Source organism: Miscanthus floridulus, chromosome 8 (assembly GCF_019320115.1).
Source record: "Miscanthus floridulus cultivar M001 chromosome 8, ASM1932011v1, whole genome shotgun sequence".
In the NCBI taxonomy this organism is placed as follows: domain Eukaryota; kingdom Viridiplantae; phylum Streptophyta; class Magnoliopsida; order Poales; family Poaceae; genus Miscanthus; species Miscanthus floridulus.
In genome coordinates, this window is record NC_089587.1 from 109,467,722 (window position 1) to 109,483,739 (window position 16,018).

Sequence of the window (16,018 nt, forward strand, 5' to 3'; positions counted from 1 at the left end):
CGCCACATCGTCAATGAGATGTACATTGGACTATGTTAACATGCCTCGCAATGGGTAAATGTATGAAGTGCAAAGGATTTGTACTCGTCGTTTGTTCTTTTGGTAACACAGCAACATTGTACAATACTCGTGTTTATTTTCCAAAAATAAAAGGGAACACTCGTGTTGTTTTCTTCGTCCCCGCTTGGGGCCTTAGCCTAATTTTATGTACAGGTAAGACAGCTGTACTCCAGTAACTGTTATATTTACACGCAAAAACTACAGCAGCCGTGGCGTCCGTATGTTTGTTCAGTCATCTGTTCATACATTCCAACTGGAGATGAGCACGAAAGCTCCTAGACCTTGGAATTCGCAAAGGTAACCTGCACAAAAAGAGGAAAAAAGTGTGGGGTTGGATACCATGAGTATGTGAAATGACCCAAATGCTATTTGAATTCAGTATGAAAGCTACAACTTCCTATAAACTTAATTCAAAATTATAGTTCACTTTGGCTTTTTCCTAAGTCAAACTATTCTTTAACTTTCATCAAGTCTATAGAAAATTGCACAAAATCTATCACATCAAATTTGTTTGGTTAAATTCTCCATACAACATATTTTAAAAGTGCATTTACTTTTGTAGATGATAATATATTTTAAGAAAACTTGGTCAAAGTTAGAGATTTGACTTAGGGCAAAGCCAAAGTGAAATATAATTTGAAATGGAAGGAGTACAAAACTGCATCCATGGGTGTAAAATTAATGCAGACAGCAATCACCAAAATACATGCAGCGATATATATGGGGAGCGGCAGTTAAGAGCCTACCATTTAATCGATGGCAACCAGATAGCGAGATTCCTGGCACGACATCTCTGTGCATACTGAAGATTTCAAAGCAGGTTCTGCACTACCGCAAATTATACTGCAGGTCCTCGTCAGTCCAGCACTCCAGCTTCACAAAGATGGAACTTTGGCATAGCAGTAGTCTCATTCCAAGCCTTATTTAGCAGACACACTTGCCTTTTCCTTTTCCTTTTCCAGTTTCTTTTTCTCAGCCTCCGCGTTTCGAGCATTTTCGTCACGTGATTTTTTGAACATATTCACAAAAATAACCAAAATTGATGTCACTGTAAATAAAAGAGCAATAATTGGTCAGCTAAACATAAGAACTACATACAGCTGTGCAACAAAATTGATTCGTGTCAATCATACAAAGTATGATGGTTCAGTTCGCAGGGAAACTGAAGGGGCTCAGGCAGTCAGATCAATTTAAGTAGCTAACCAGTCGCCGATATTAGCAATTTCAATAAAAAGTTACAGTTTAGATAAAAGAAGACAATCAGTGGAAAAGTACTCAAGGCCTCAAGGGGCTAAAGAATAAAAAAGTTGCAGTTTTGATAAAAGAAGCAGAATTATGTTTGACATAATGTAATGCGCAAACTGAAGCCTATGGTGTCCTAGTGGGGTAATCAAGATTAGATTACTCAAAGGTCATTTTTTGCTTAAATATCCTGTTCTAAGAAAATTTGATTGGTATTGACTTCCATTACTACATGTTCAGATGGGATTAGCATGAATAATGTAAATGTGTCTAGTAAAACGTTTAAACACAACAAACGCTAAAATATACCTTGCTCGAACGGGCAGCGTGCAGGATCCTCACCAAAATACTGAGCTAGCGAATCAGCGTTTCTTCCCTGCAAGACTAAAATATCAGAATCTACAACAAGAACAGGAAACACAGGGTAAATACTTTTTATGGCAGTGACTCACCACTTCAGCATACAAGGAAATGAGGGACCTAACCTCAGCTTCTGCTGCATCAAGAAAGCTTTTCAATGCCTGTACAACCAATCTTAGTTCAGTCAGTAAAGAAGTCATCGTTATTGTTCACCTACTAGGCTACTACACATGTAAATTTACTTGAGGTACGCACTATGCATGCCTAGGCACTTGTCAGTTGTCACAACTCACGAGTATGTTGAACATTTACATTTACATGCAATTTTACTGCTATACATATAAAACTACGAATCAGGAAACACACACACACACACACACAAACTGCTCATATTTCAGCACTGGTGGAGAGGCGCACCAGAGTTAGAGCCTCTGAGGTGGCAGGGTAAGAACAGGAAGAAAAAATACAAGAAATATAGTGAGTGCAAGATCTGGGGACATGAACCTGCATTTTTGCCTTGATGGATTAACCCTAAACCATCTTGAAGTGATGTATTGACGTAAACTGATTTAAGTTCAGTCATCCAGAAACTCCTAAAAGAAGAGATAAACCCTACCATACCTTACGAAAGCCAACTGAAATTGCACCATCACTTTCTGAAGCAGCTAGCTCCTGCTCCACCTTCTCAAGACCTTTGTTTATTGCTTGCATTTCTTCCGCAAGCAATTTCAGTTGGATCTGTTAGGATTAACAAATTCAATTGTTTCGTAACATACTTGATGAGTAGAAAGCTCATTATTCACCCAGAAGTGCAAAAGATAAGTTGATTGAAATACCTTGGAAGCTGCTTCCAAATAAATTAGGTCTTTGTCAAAATCAAGAAGTTCAGGCATTTTCTCAGCAAGAAGCTAGCGTGTATAGAAATGGAAAGAAGTTAGCTAAATTATGAATGAAAAAAATGACAGACTAACAGCCACAAAGCAGACGAATAAATCTGGCATGCAAGGAGCAAAGTGGAGTTGCCATGAAACTGGGTTAAAAGTAGATAATATTCATTGATTGGCATTATACAGTGTGGAACATTAGCATGCCAGGCCACTTTTACAAGCATGTGTGGTTATGATGTAAAACAAAAGTAGCACAGTGGCCGGTTGCCCACCTATATAGCACGTGTTTGGATAACTAGAACAAGACTAGCACCTGGACACAATCAGTTTACTGGGAAGCACCCATATTTCTGACTAAAACCATACTTTGCAGTTAACCAGGTAAAGTTAGTCAGGAGCGTTTGAAAGCAGGGAAAATCAATCTAGCTCACCGACAACTCGTTTGAAAGCCGGGAAAAGCAGTCTAACTCACAATATCTTAACGATAACTCTAGACATAAACCCGCCCAGCAAGCTTTAGCCAAAACCTTGGTCAGATTTTCAGACATTTGCCATTGACTTTCTGAAACCTTTGAAGTACACAAGCAAACCCTTGACCACCACCTCCCCAAGACTGTAACTTGCATGGGAGATATTCTCAAAAGAAAATGGTTCAAGGTCAACAAATACATGCCTGAATCTGGTTGGACTAATATAACTGTAATTCTGTAAACTTAAAGCAAGCTTTGTATAGGCACACATTTAATACAAGCTGATATGGTAAGATCTTAGTATCTAACTGTTACAAAGCGAATCCATTGACCGCTTAAGGCAATTGACATATCAATATGGACATATTGTGACAATTGACCTTTGGGGTATTTGGAGTATCCTAGCATTGTTGTCTGATTGTATCAGTTTTTGTTAATTCTAGAGATAAACAGTTACTAATCTTTTTTTTAACACTGAGCTACCATGTACCAAATAGATACTAAACACATGTAGCATGAGTCCATGACTACAACAAAATCATTTATACCCCCACCGTTTGTTTTTAGTAAGAGTATTAGAATTTGAAAAGAACTCTAGGTAATATTTTCACCACTAATCTCTTTACAATATAGCACCAAGTGCTACAATTGATGTCATCTTAAGAGATATTTGATACATTAATCCATGCAAATAACTTTTGTGCACTAAGTATGCATATAATTTGACTAATCGTTGGTCCAAATTATGAATAGAGTATAATACAAATGCTGGGAATCAACAAACAACAACAACAACAAAGCCTTTAAGTCCCAAACAAATTGGGGTAGGCTAGAGTTGAAACCTAACAGAAGCAATCAAGGTTCAGGCACGTGAATAGCTGTCTTCCAAGCACTCCTATCTAAGGCTAAGTCTTTGGGTATATTCCATCCTTTCAAGTCTCCTTTTATTGCCTCTACCCAAGTCAACTTCGGTCTTCCTCTGCCTCTCTTCACGTTACTATCCTGACTTAGGATTCCACTACGCACCGGTGCATCTGGAGGTCTCCGTTGCACATGTCCAAACCATCTCAACCGATGTTGGACAAGTTTTTCTTCAATTGGCGCTACCCCTAATCTCTCACGTATATCATCGTTCCGAACTCGATCCCTTCTTGTATGACCGCAAATCCAACGCAACATACGCATTTCCGCGACACTTAGCTGTTGAATATGTCGTCTTTTCGTAGGCCAACATTCTGCACCATACAACATAGCAGGTCTAATCGCCGTCCTATAAAACTTGCCTTTTAGCTTCTGTGGTACCCTTTTGTCACATAGGACACCAGACGCTTGTCGCCACTTCATCCACCCTGCTTTGATTCTATGGCTAACATCTTCATCAATATCCCCGTCCCTCTGTAGCATTGATCCTAAATATCGAAAGGTATCCTTCCTAGGCACTACTTGACCTTCCAAACTAACATCTTCCTCCTCCCGAGTAGTAGTGCCGAAGTCACATCTCATATACTCAGTTTTAGTTCTACTAAGTCTAAAACCTTTGGACTCCAATCAACAAACAACAACAACAACAAAAAAGCCTTTTAGCCCCAAGCAAGTTGCAGTAAGCCAGAGTTAAAACCCAACATGAGTCACCAAAGGGAAAAGAAAGAGAATGGAAATAAATACATAGCCACATGGGTCATCAATAATAGTGATATAATCAGGGATCTAAGACTTCTCATGGATAATGACTAATGAAGCTTATTAAATATAAACGAGTCATAAGTGTGATTCAGAATTAGCACCACATCAGCATGTACAAGGGCTAGTGGCCACTGGAGTACAATCTTGTGTGCTCTGCCATATTAGGGAAGAGAGGCAAGGGGCACACTAATGTTCATATCTAACAAAAGCTGATCATGAAGTATGTAACATGTGTTCAGTAGTAAAGACCTGTAAGGTTTAACTGATTAAGCATGTGGCAACAGTACATTTATAACAAATCTCAGTGACAAGTGAATACCTTGCATAAATAATGCATCAGCGTCATTTTATTATTTCTAGCTCGAGTATCCGACAGTTTAAGAAGGCTGTCTAATCTGAAGCCAACAGCAGATCCTGTTCAATCAATCCACAGACAAGGGCATCACGGAAAGTTCTCAGAGAAAAGGCATTGCATATGACTTCTCTGCAGTTATTTAATAGGAACTTGCTTCTATGCTTCACCTGTTTAATGCGAGTCACACAAATCTTGAAGCACTCCAAGGGGTGAATCATTCAAATTCACTCTTGATTTTGTGCTTTAGGTTGGTGGAACTCCCAGGGGGTGAAACATAGAAGCACCTTCCTAAAATACCTCGTGCTGTCCCTTGATTTAGTGCATTCCCCAGTGTGAGAATGGTCTGCATTATCTGTCGTAACTTCAGAGACTCTTTGACCTGCATAAATCAAGCAATTAAGCCAGCACATCGGTATAACATATCTCAATATTGTAACAGAGTATTGCCATACCTCCTTTGTTGCATCGTTTATGGTGGTTAGGTTAGTTCTTAGCTCATCTACCTGCGAAAAGGTCAATTATTACAATCACATACAGACACACTACAAAATTATGGAGGAGACACATATTTCAGGCAAGTTGGCTGGGGGTTCACCAAACCTGTGTTGAGAAAGTAATTCTGAAAGCAAAAACTCTTAACTTGGCCTCTACACGTGGAACTTTCATCAGCTCCAGGAAGAACTACATTGTAGTTTAAAGCTTCCATCAACACATAAAGGAGGCCCTTTCCAAAAAAAAAAGGAGGCACTGTGTGAAACGAAACACAGAACTCACCTGTTCGCATTTCCCAAGCATTTCTTTGTTGCCATTATAACCCTGAAATGTGAGACAAGGAAAGGACACACATTTATGATAAAAAACATGTCAAATTCTGATTAGGAAAGCAAGTCAAATCATAAGGCAAGTACAGAAAACATGTGAAAAGAATTACCTTCAACATCTCGATCTCTTCTTTTGTAGGGCAAAACTTAATGAGATTCTCCACTTGGTCATTATCAAGAACAGAAGTGTCCAGAGCCAAAATTGCATTCTGCCAGACACAATCATAAAACAAAATTATGTGGGAATACAAAATAAGAACCAGACTGGCAGGGATTTATTGGAAGTGCCAACATAACAATGTGCAATGTCATAAGTATGACAAATTACCTAAGAAACAAAAGCATGCATCTAAAAATCATACAGTTCAGCAATGGCTTTAACAAATAATGATCACATATGCCAGTATTAGCAAAGACTGGCAGGGATTTATTGGAAGTGCCAACATAAACAATGTGCAATGTCATAAGTGTGACAAATTACCTAAGAAACAAAACATGCATCTAGAAATCATACAGTTCAGAAATGGCTTTACCAACTAATGATCACATATGCCAGTATTAGCAAAGAGAAACAACAAACGTTCAAGTTGATACTTTTACCATGCACCAATAAAGAATGGTCTGATCTATGAAATTATGATATAATGTAGGGAGTGTAGTGTCAATGTTGCTATGATTTTTTATATACTAGCATGCTTGGGTTGCAAGGTGATACCAGGGGAGTGTGTTGTTTCTCAACATAAGCTTTTGGTGGCAGACTTTCGTTTTCAGGTGCGTGCCCGTAAGGATAAACAAGCTAAGATTGAAAGAACAAAGTGGTGGAAACTGAAAGGGGAGACGTCAGAGGTATTCAGGGAAAGGGTTATCAAAGAGGGCTCTTGAAAGGAAGAAGATGACATAAACAACATGTGGGAGAAGATGGCAACCAACATTCGGAAGGTGGCCTCAAAGGTGTGTGGAGTAACCAAAGAAAGTGGAGGCGAGGCCAAAAGATACTTGGTGGTGGAACGAGGAAGTCCAAAGGGCTATTAAGGAGAAGAAAGAGTGCTATAGACGCTTGTACTATGACAGGAGTGTGGACAACATAGAGAAGTACAAGGTGGCAAAGAAGACTGCAAAGCGAGCTGTAAGTGTGGCAAAGGGTAGAGCGTACGAGAATCTTTACCAACGTTTGAGTACGAAGGAAGGAGAGAAGGACATTTATAGGATGGCTAGGGTTCATGAGAGAAAGACAAGGGACTTCAACCAAGTTAAGTGCATTAAGGATGAAAGGGAGCATCCCTTGGTGAAGGAGGATGAGATCCGACATCGATGGCAAGAGTATTTTGACAAATTGTTCAATGGTAAGAATACGGACACAACCTTTCAGTTGGATGACTCTTTTGATGACACCAATAGGCGCTTTGTGCGGAGAATCCAAGAATCTGAGGTCAGAGAGGCGTTGAAAAGGATGAAAGGAGGTAAGGCGATGGGACCGGATGGTATCCCAATCGAGGTATGGAGATGCCTCGGGGACATAGCTATAGTATGGCTAACCAAGCTGTTCAACCATATTTTTCGATCGAACAAGATGCCTGATGAGTGGAGGAGAAGTATATTGGTACCGATCTACAAGAATAAATGGGATATTTAAAGTTGTACTAATTACCGGGAAATTAAGTTGATGAGTCATACTATGAAGCTATGGGAGAGAGTTATCGAACATCGCTTGAGAGCAATAACGCGGGTCTCTATGAATCGATTTGGTTTCATGCCCGGAAGGTCAACCATGGAAGCCATTTTCTTAATAAGACAAGTTATAGAGCGGTATAGGGAGAAGAAGAAGGACCTACACATGGTTTTTATTGACTTGGAGAAGGCTTATGATAAAATACCAAGGAATGTTATGTGATGGGCTTTGGACAAACATAAAGTTCCAACGAAGTACGTCGGGTTCATTAAGGACATGTAGAACAATGTTGTGACTAGAGTTCGAACAAGTGATGGAGACACGGATGACTTCCCGATTAGGATAGGACTACATCAAGGGTCAGCTTTGAGCCCTTATTTGTTTGCCTTAGTGATGGATGAGGTCACAAGGGACATACAAGGGGACATCCCTTGGTGTATGCTTTTCGCGGACGATTTAGTGCTAGTTGATGAAAGCCGAACAGGAGTGAATCAGAAACTGGAGTTATGGCCGGAGACTTTGGAGTCCAAAGGTTTTAGACTCAGTAGAACTAAAACTGAGTATATGAGATGTGACTTCGGCACTACTATTCGGGAGGAGGAAGATATTAGTTTGGAAGGTCAAGTAGTGCCTAGGAAGGATACCTTTCGATATTTAGGATCAATGCTACAGAGAGACGGGGATATTGATGAAGATGTTAGCCATAGAATCAAAGTAGGGTGGATGAAGTGGCGGCAAACATCTGGTGTCCTATGTGACAAAAGGGTTCCACAGAAGCTAAAAGGCAAGTTTTATAGGACGGCGATTAGACCTGCTATGTTATATGGTGCAGAATGTTGGCCTACGAAAAGACGACATGTTCAACAGATAAGTGTCGCGGAAATGCGTATGTTGCGTTGGATTTGCGGTCATACAAGAAGGGATCGAGTTCGGAACGAGGATATAAGTGATAGATTAGGGGTAGCACCAATTGAAGAAAAGCTTGTCCAACACCGGTTGAGATGGTTTGGACATGTCCAACGGAGACCTCCAGAGGCACCGGTGCGTAGTGAAATCCTAAGCCAGGATAGTAACGTGAAGAGAGGCAGAGGAAGACCGAAGTTGACTTGGGTAGAGGCAATAAAAAGAGACTTGAAAGGATGGAATATACCCAAAGACTTAGCTTTGGATAGGAGTGCTTGGAAGACAGCTATTCACGTACTTGAACCTTGATTGCTTCTGCTGAGTTTCAACTCTAGCCTACCCCAACTTGTTTAGGACTTAAAGGCTTTGTTGTTGTTGTTGTTGTTGTTGTACAAAATCAATTGATTATGATGCATTTTAGGGTTAACATGGCAGGTACACTGAATAACAGCAGTCACTAAGAGTCATCAACGTATCACAAACTGAAACTGGAGTGCCCACTTTTATTTCTAGTAGAGACAGGTTGGACCAGGAAGTGAACTCACAATCATATCAGGTAGAGGCATTTTAATTTTTGTAAGCATTATCTCACAATTATTTGCTCGTCGCATGTCAACCTGAAATGATACTCAAACAATTAGTCTGTTGTCTATTGAACAGTGGAATATTTATTCAACATACCAATCCGGAAGGAAAATCACAAGTAAGTGAAATCATCACATATATTCCATCCAGTCACAAAGGTGACACTTTGGAGACCATGAAATCAATTAGTTCTAAATTGACCTATAATTTGGAGACCATGAAATCAGACAACAAACAATTTGAGATTGGATGTGTTTATAATGTCATAAATGGTCACAGTTGTGTTTGTGGGGCCATGCCATGTTCAAAATGAATGCTGGGAAAATAAAAGGAGGCTAAATATGAAACCAGCACTCCCTTCAATCACAAAAAATTCAACATTTTGAGATGTATGAAGTCACAGTTGAATTTGGCCATCCATATCTTTACTAGTGTTCAGATTGGAAGTGTGACAAGCATATGTGTACATTTGGCTCAAAAAGTATTTTTGTAATATCAGTTGTCAGATTTCATAAATATACTACAATGGAAATTAATGAATAATGATAAAGCTGCATTAGGTGAGTGTGTTGATGTTTTTTTTTTTGTGACTGGAGGAAATACAAAGTAACAAGATGCCAAGGAAAAAGGAATAACCACATAAAAGAGGGCAACAATGGCAGCAGGTTTGCACCGTATGTGCAACACTAATGAACCATCCTGTATTTCCATACCAGTGTTCTTAATGGAACTAATAAACCTCACATGGGTTAGTTTAATTCAGCTAATGCAAACATAGAAAAAATATAAATTGATTCATAGAAGAAAGAGTGGTCTTCATATGGCATGCAGTAGTTTTGTCAAGAATAATAAGACAGTCTGAGTTTCAAAGTTTCAATATAACAAATAATAAAGGAAAAGGTTATATTAGACAGCCACATATGTGCACTTGGGCTATAGGCCCGTTATGGTTATTATAGATTGATTGCTATTGTATTAGGCCAGGAGATCCGACAGTGGTCTTACTTCTATAAACCAACCCGGGGTCCTCCCTGCCTACATATGTACCCCTGCCTATTGGCCTCTAATCAATCTACTAATTTCCCGTGCAATTCCATTGCTTTCAGGTTATGAAATAAATGTGACAGGAAACAATCGAATTCTGTAGCAGCAGGAGAACAACCTTGAATCATTCTACATTAAACAAACCATTATTCCCACAGATAGGGAGAACAATTGAACTTTTAGGAGTTTTGAGAAAATGTTACAACAAAGAAATGGAAATTTTTCATACCAGGTGAACAATTTCTGGCTTGTTAATAGCTGAACCATGTCTTGTTGCCCCCTTTTCACTTGTGCTGGTTACAACTGCAGTGGAGAACAAGCTCTCCAGTTCGGATAAATCGATATCAGGAGCCCTGACAAACAGTGCAAAAGTGAACACAGCTTTAGTGGAGAGACCTTCCATAGCTTAAATAACTAAAAGAAACTACAATTCCAGAATCAAAGATACATATATGATGAAAAAATATAGCACATTCTACAATCAGTTCATTTAATAAAAGGTTTGTGTTCATAAATAACATATTTCATATTTAATAAACTAGTGGTATGAGAAATGTAAGCATTCAATAGTAAACCAACAGATGCAAAACGATGTGATGACATGTTATGAATACTTGAATAGAAAATCATGCTATAAAATTAAAATATGTCCACAGCAGCTACCTAGCCTGATTCCCTTGCTTTTGGGCATCAGCCCAGAGACTCCCTTGCATTGCTCTCGTGACTTTCACCCAATGTAGAGGCTTCAGTGAAGCCTTCTTGGGAGGGTTACTTTGCTGTGCCAAACCAATGCCACGGCCTTTAGTTGGTCCAGTTGCGTTGCCTCGACCCCTTCCCAATAATGGAGGCGGTGCTGGTGCATTTGAGATCTTTGAGCTTGGTGGTGGTGGAGGTACAACTCCAGGAGGTTTTGGAGGCACAACTCCAGGAGGTTTTGGTGCTTGAGGTGGTGGGGGCGGGGGCGCAGGCGCTTTCTTTCCTGTCATTAGGGGAGGTGGCGGTGGGGCTGGAGGAGTTTTTTTATTAGAACCTGGGGGTGGTGGGGGTGGGGGTGGGGATGGAACAGAAGGTCCAGAAGTTCTTGAAGAAGTAACAGGTGGAGGCAGAGGTAGAGGTGGAGGTGGTCCTTTTGAAGAAGTACCAGAAGCAGCTGTAGGTGCTTTACTAGATAAGGGAGGGGGAGGAGGAGGGGGTGGCCTAGCTATTCCAGGAGCCGGAGGTGGCGGCGGTGGTGGAGCAGCACAAACATTTTGCTGTTTTGCTGCCCCAGAATTTGGAAGTGGCGGTGGGGGCGGGGGCGGGGGCGGAGTCTGTGAAGGAGACACAGTGCTAGTTCGAGGAGGTGGTGGTGGTGGTGGTGGCGGCGGTGGTGGTGTTGACAGAATATGTTTTCTTCCACTTGGCGGCGGCGGCGGCGGTGGTGACGGTGGCTGTGTAGGACCTACACTGCTAATCCGAGGTGGTGGTGGCGGCGGTGGCGGTGGCTGTGAAGGACCTACACTGCTAACCCGAGGTGGCAGTGGCGGCGGTGGTGGTGACGGTGATGAGAGAACATGTTTACTCTCACTTGGTGATGGCGGCAGAGATGAATCAGGTTTCCTACCGCTTTGTGGCAGTGGCGGCGGCGGTGGCGGCGGTGGCGATGGAGCGGGTTGTGACGATGGAGACATGTTACTTGGTAGCTCCTGCAGTGATTCTATTAGGGGTTCACTTGGCCCGGTTGCCAACACAGGCGAAGCAAGGATAGAAGGTACCATATGAGGAGGCAGAGGTGGTTGAGGATGGGGAGGCAGGGATGAACTGTTCATTGAGAGAGTAGCTGCAAAAAATGTGATAGTTTAGAATCAGTTTTTAACAATTAAACAAAAAGGTTAATAGAAGACAAATACACTAAGGAGGATAGTGATGCGACCCTGAAATGTATAGGGCACCATGCACAGCAATGCAAAGCAATATTTCTCTCCTAAAGGGAACCTCATATAGATTGAATAACATGGTCAATAAGTTACAAAGCAGAAATTGGTTCATGCAAGAAGTTATTATACCACTGGATTCAAAATCTTCAGTGGTATGATCACGATCAATATTCTCCGAGTCAGATGAGTTTCCACCATGCTGAACCTTCTCATGATCAGCTGAAGAAACAGAATCAGAAGCCACAGAATACTTTTCTTCATCAGAATCAAGTGGAGACATCAGTTGCATCTGTAGACCAACTTTAGCTTGCATTCTCGAGAGCTCTTTCATGTCATTGAGTATAAGCTTTTGAAATTTCTCTGCAGCGAGTTTGCTGAGAATTCTTTGAGCAACCAATAGGCAGCATCATCGCTGCTTTCAATCCAGTCAACTCCATTGAAGAGTTCTTGAACAGCTGAAAAGGCTTCAATTGGTAAACCACCCTTCACGTCACCGTTGAGTGTTGCTGTTGGAGCCCTTGGGGGAGATATGCCCCCAATTTCACAAAACAGCACCTACGTTTTGAAATTTGTGTCAGTGATCCATTTTAGTCCAGGGGCAATTTCAAAGAGTATATGCATCTGTTGTAAAAAGAGAGAGAGTATATGCATCGATTTACCCTCTGCTCTAAAATTCCTCGGATATCGCTCTTTTGAACCCCAGAGTATATCCACATCATCGCTATTCAACATCAATACATTTGAACGTATAAAAGCAGTATTGAACATTATCCTGAACATCATGACTTCCTTCTCTGGATCAAGGTCGAGATGTACACACTCCAGAACAATATCTCCCTGGACTAGACATTGTATGTCAATTTTTATCACATCACAATCCTCCTGCATTAAGACATTCCCAACTGATGTCATCTCAAAACAGAGTGACAGAAAGCAACTGAATTGTTCATGTTGAATTCCATGTCCACCTACCTGCCGATAGTGCTGAAGAGATTTCTTCTTTGGCATGGAAAAAATCATGTTGGTCACGCTAGCATTCTTGCCAAGAAGATTTCGCCCAAAAATGCGGACTAATGGCCTGCATCCATTATCAGAATCAAAACTTGGAATCGCTCGAAGAATCAGGCAATCCAAGAGAGTGCTCTTTCCATTGGAGGCCACTGTGGAGATATATTTCTTCTGGCTACATACTGCATGTAACGGAGCTGAGATGGCATTGGATTAAGGGCAGAAAAGAGCTGTAGGAACCTTTTAGGTGCCTCACGGTAAATAGTGTCAGAGTTTTATGCTCAGCACTGTTCAATTTTTTGTAGATGAGAAGACAAGATAAAAGAAAAGCCAACAATGGCCAGGCCCCTCTTTCACAATGGAGTAATATAATGTTCTGATTGGTCCCACTGGATAACCAGTGCTCACAGACACGAAGGAAATGCTGAATAAGAGATAAAGGAAGCACAGGACAGCCCTCAAAATGACGGGGGTAATCAATGACTGGAATGTTGTATTCACGTATTATATCAGCAAGCTGGCTTCTCTTATCTCCATCTCTGAAGTTAATTGCCAGAAATGAGGATTCTACATGCTCTTCATGCAACTCTGTAAGAATCCCATTTAAATACACTGGGTACATTCCTTGAGGCAAAACTTCAGTGCTGAAGCATGAATCAAAAACTGTACAACGCCAAAAGATGCGATTAGTTGAGCTGTCATAAATAAGTTACATTGATCTAAGAAGGCGATCAATACAGTAAAATTATCCATGCATACCATAGATCCTGTCAGCAAACTCCAGTAGTCCATCAGGAGGCCTCTTGTAGAAGAATCTACTAAGAAGTGTCATTTCATGTGAATGAAGAAATGTTGATATAACTGCTCAGGATTTTTTTTTTGTGTGTTGTGGGGCAAACTGCACAGGATTTCGAAGTGTTATCTCACAAGCACTGCAAAAGTAAATTGATTTCAAAAGAACCAACTATAAGGTGTAAGGGCGTGATAATCATATCTGAAAATTGGAATGAAGTATTCTGATTAGTCATTTTAACTGTCACATGTAAGGACGTGATTATCATTACTGAAAATCAGAGTGCAGTATGTCTGGTTAGTCACATCATCAATTGAAGATTGTAGCTGCTAGCATAGGTCAGATTAGTGAACAAATACTTGGGAGATAAGTGGATACAACTATAGTAACTGGCCTTGCTTCCCACAAGGCCAACTCTTTTTCCACTAGGATGTCATCGCAGCGCTAAGCAAGGATGCAGCCATGCCAGCTCAATAGAGTTTGTTTTCATTATGCCAACAGCATAAACCATTTAGGTATCAGCCAACTCCAGAACAGGAAACTTCGAATGTATGCTAAGCTATCCTAACAATGTACCTTCGCCTTACCAACCCCAACCAAACTGTTATGGACATATGGTTGTTGCAGACAAGCTAATTAGGGGACAAAATGAACTAATGGAAGTTCCAGCTGGGCTCCTATTGAGAACTCTCTACGCCGCTGTGTATATTACCTTGTTCCAATGAAGGGGCACTTGGTTGGGGAATGGGGATTCAGTTAAACCCCAAAAGGTGCTGGAAAATAAATTATAAATTGCACCTGCGATTTAACTGGCATGTACTAAGAAGTCCTACGGTGTAAACCAATGACGACCTCACGCGCTGAATAAGAACTTAATCAGATAAGCTAACCGAACCACTGCACAGCACACAAATCCACGACTAAGAATGGAGTGGTCAGAAATTACTTGGTTCGATTGAGAGACAAACCAACTCTTAGGACAAGACAATCCTATTCCTATCTATCCAAGTGAGCTTAGGATTACTTACCAACAAAAATGGACACCAAACCAACCAACGCCCGTGTGGATCTCCACTCCACTGCCCACGAGAGAGGAGCACCGCCGCCGAAGCCGAAGCCGCGCAGCAGACTACGAGTGGCGAGGGAGGGAGAGGACCGGTCGCGGCGGGGCGCGGGGGCGCGGCGCCGGGAAGCCTAGGTTGGCGCTCCCCGAAGCCGGGCAGCAGACTACGAGTGGCGGGGAGGGAGGGGACCGGCGCGGCGGCGCCGGGAAGCATAGGTGGGTGCTCCCCGAAGCCGAGCAGCAGACTACGAGTGGCGGGGAGGGAGGGGACCGGCCGAGGCGGGGCTGGGCTGGGCGCGGCGCCGGGAAGCCTAGGTTTGGAGTGGTAGCGGAGGGGAAATTTTTGAGCTGGGAGGGAGAGAGGAGTGTTTTTTTCCTCTGTTTTTCGGGTGCGGCTTCTCTCTCTCCGGCGTACTCGTTGTGCGGCGCTGCAACTTTGAACTGAGTGATGACGATAGGACGAGGAGGAGGAGGATGATGAGGAGGGGATCTTTCGATCGGTTTCAGTTTTGGGCTTGTGGATGGGCGGAACCGTGGAAGACACGTCCGGGCCCGAGCGGCGGTGTGAGGGTGCGGCTCCGGGCTCCGGGCTCCGGGCTCCGGGCTCCGGGCTCCGGGCTCCAGAATCCAGAATCCAGATGGGGGCGTGGCGTGGGCCGGCGCCGACTGCGGCTGCGGGCGGAGGCGCCTCGGTGGAGGCGTGGAGCTGCCACGCAACCATTGAGTGCGCTCTTTTGCAACATGCTGTAGTGAAATGGCGTGCATCGTGCATCAACTATGTGTTACTTGAATTATAAATGTGGAGAAAACATAATAGGCAAAATAGCCAAATTCGTCCCTGAACTATCGTGCTCGACTCAATTTCGTCCTTCAACTATAAAAACGTCCGATTCAGTCCCTGAACTATCGTGCTGGGCTCAATTTCGTCCCTCAACTATAAAAACGTCCGATTCAATCCGTGCGTGCTGGGCTCAGTTTCGTCCCTCAACTATAAAAATGTCCAATTCAGTTCTTGAACTATCTAAATCGGGCCAACTTCATCCGTTCGCCGATGTGGCACGCCACGTTGGCTCGCGCTAATCACTGCTCAGTCAGGCCGAACCCAAATACGGGATGCTGGAACCTGCGAGCGCACGCGCTCGAGCGCTCTGACTGAGCC

At 42.3% G+C, this 16,018-nt stretch overlaps 2 protein-coding genes across 2 annotated transcripts; both read right to left on the bottom strand.

Annotated features, from left to right (window-relative positions):
* Positions 1-65: 65 nt before the first annotated feature.
* LOC136477144 (formin-like protein 3) lies at positions 66-15,299 on the bottom strand. The gene is given in 24 exon segments (XM_066475201.1): positions 66-362; positions 807-1,108; positions 1,612-1,678; positions 1,755-1,823; positions 2,284-2,400; positions 2,499-2,570; positions 5,022-5,116; positions 5,355-5,436; positions 5,510-5,560; positions 5,658-5,738; positions 5,832-5,873; positions 5,989-6,087; positions 8,996-9,067; positions 10,309-10,432; positions 10,743-11,764; positions 11,834-11,898; positions 12,125-12,355; positions 12,358-12,549; positions 12,655-12,877; positions 12,968-13,131; positions 13,134-13,274; positions 13,277-13,666; positions 13,763-13,901; positions 14,825-15,299. Coding segments are annotated over 22 exon segments (3,600 nt in total). The 5' UTR covers positions 13,836-13,901; positions 14,825-15,299; the 3' UTR covers positions 66-362; positions 807-980.
* Positions 14,926-15,624, bottom strand: LOC136469716 (proline-rich receptor-like protein kinase PERK9). The gene has a single exon (XM_066467799.1). The coding sequence runs from the start codon at positions 15,622-15,624 to the stop codon at positions 14,926-14,928; it is 699 nt and encodes a 232-aa protein (XP_066323896.1).
* Between the last annotated feature and the right edge of the window lie 394 nt (positions 15,625-16,018).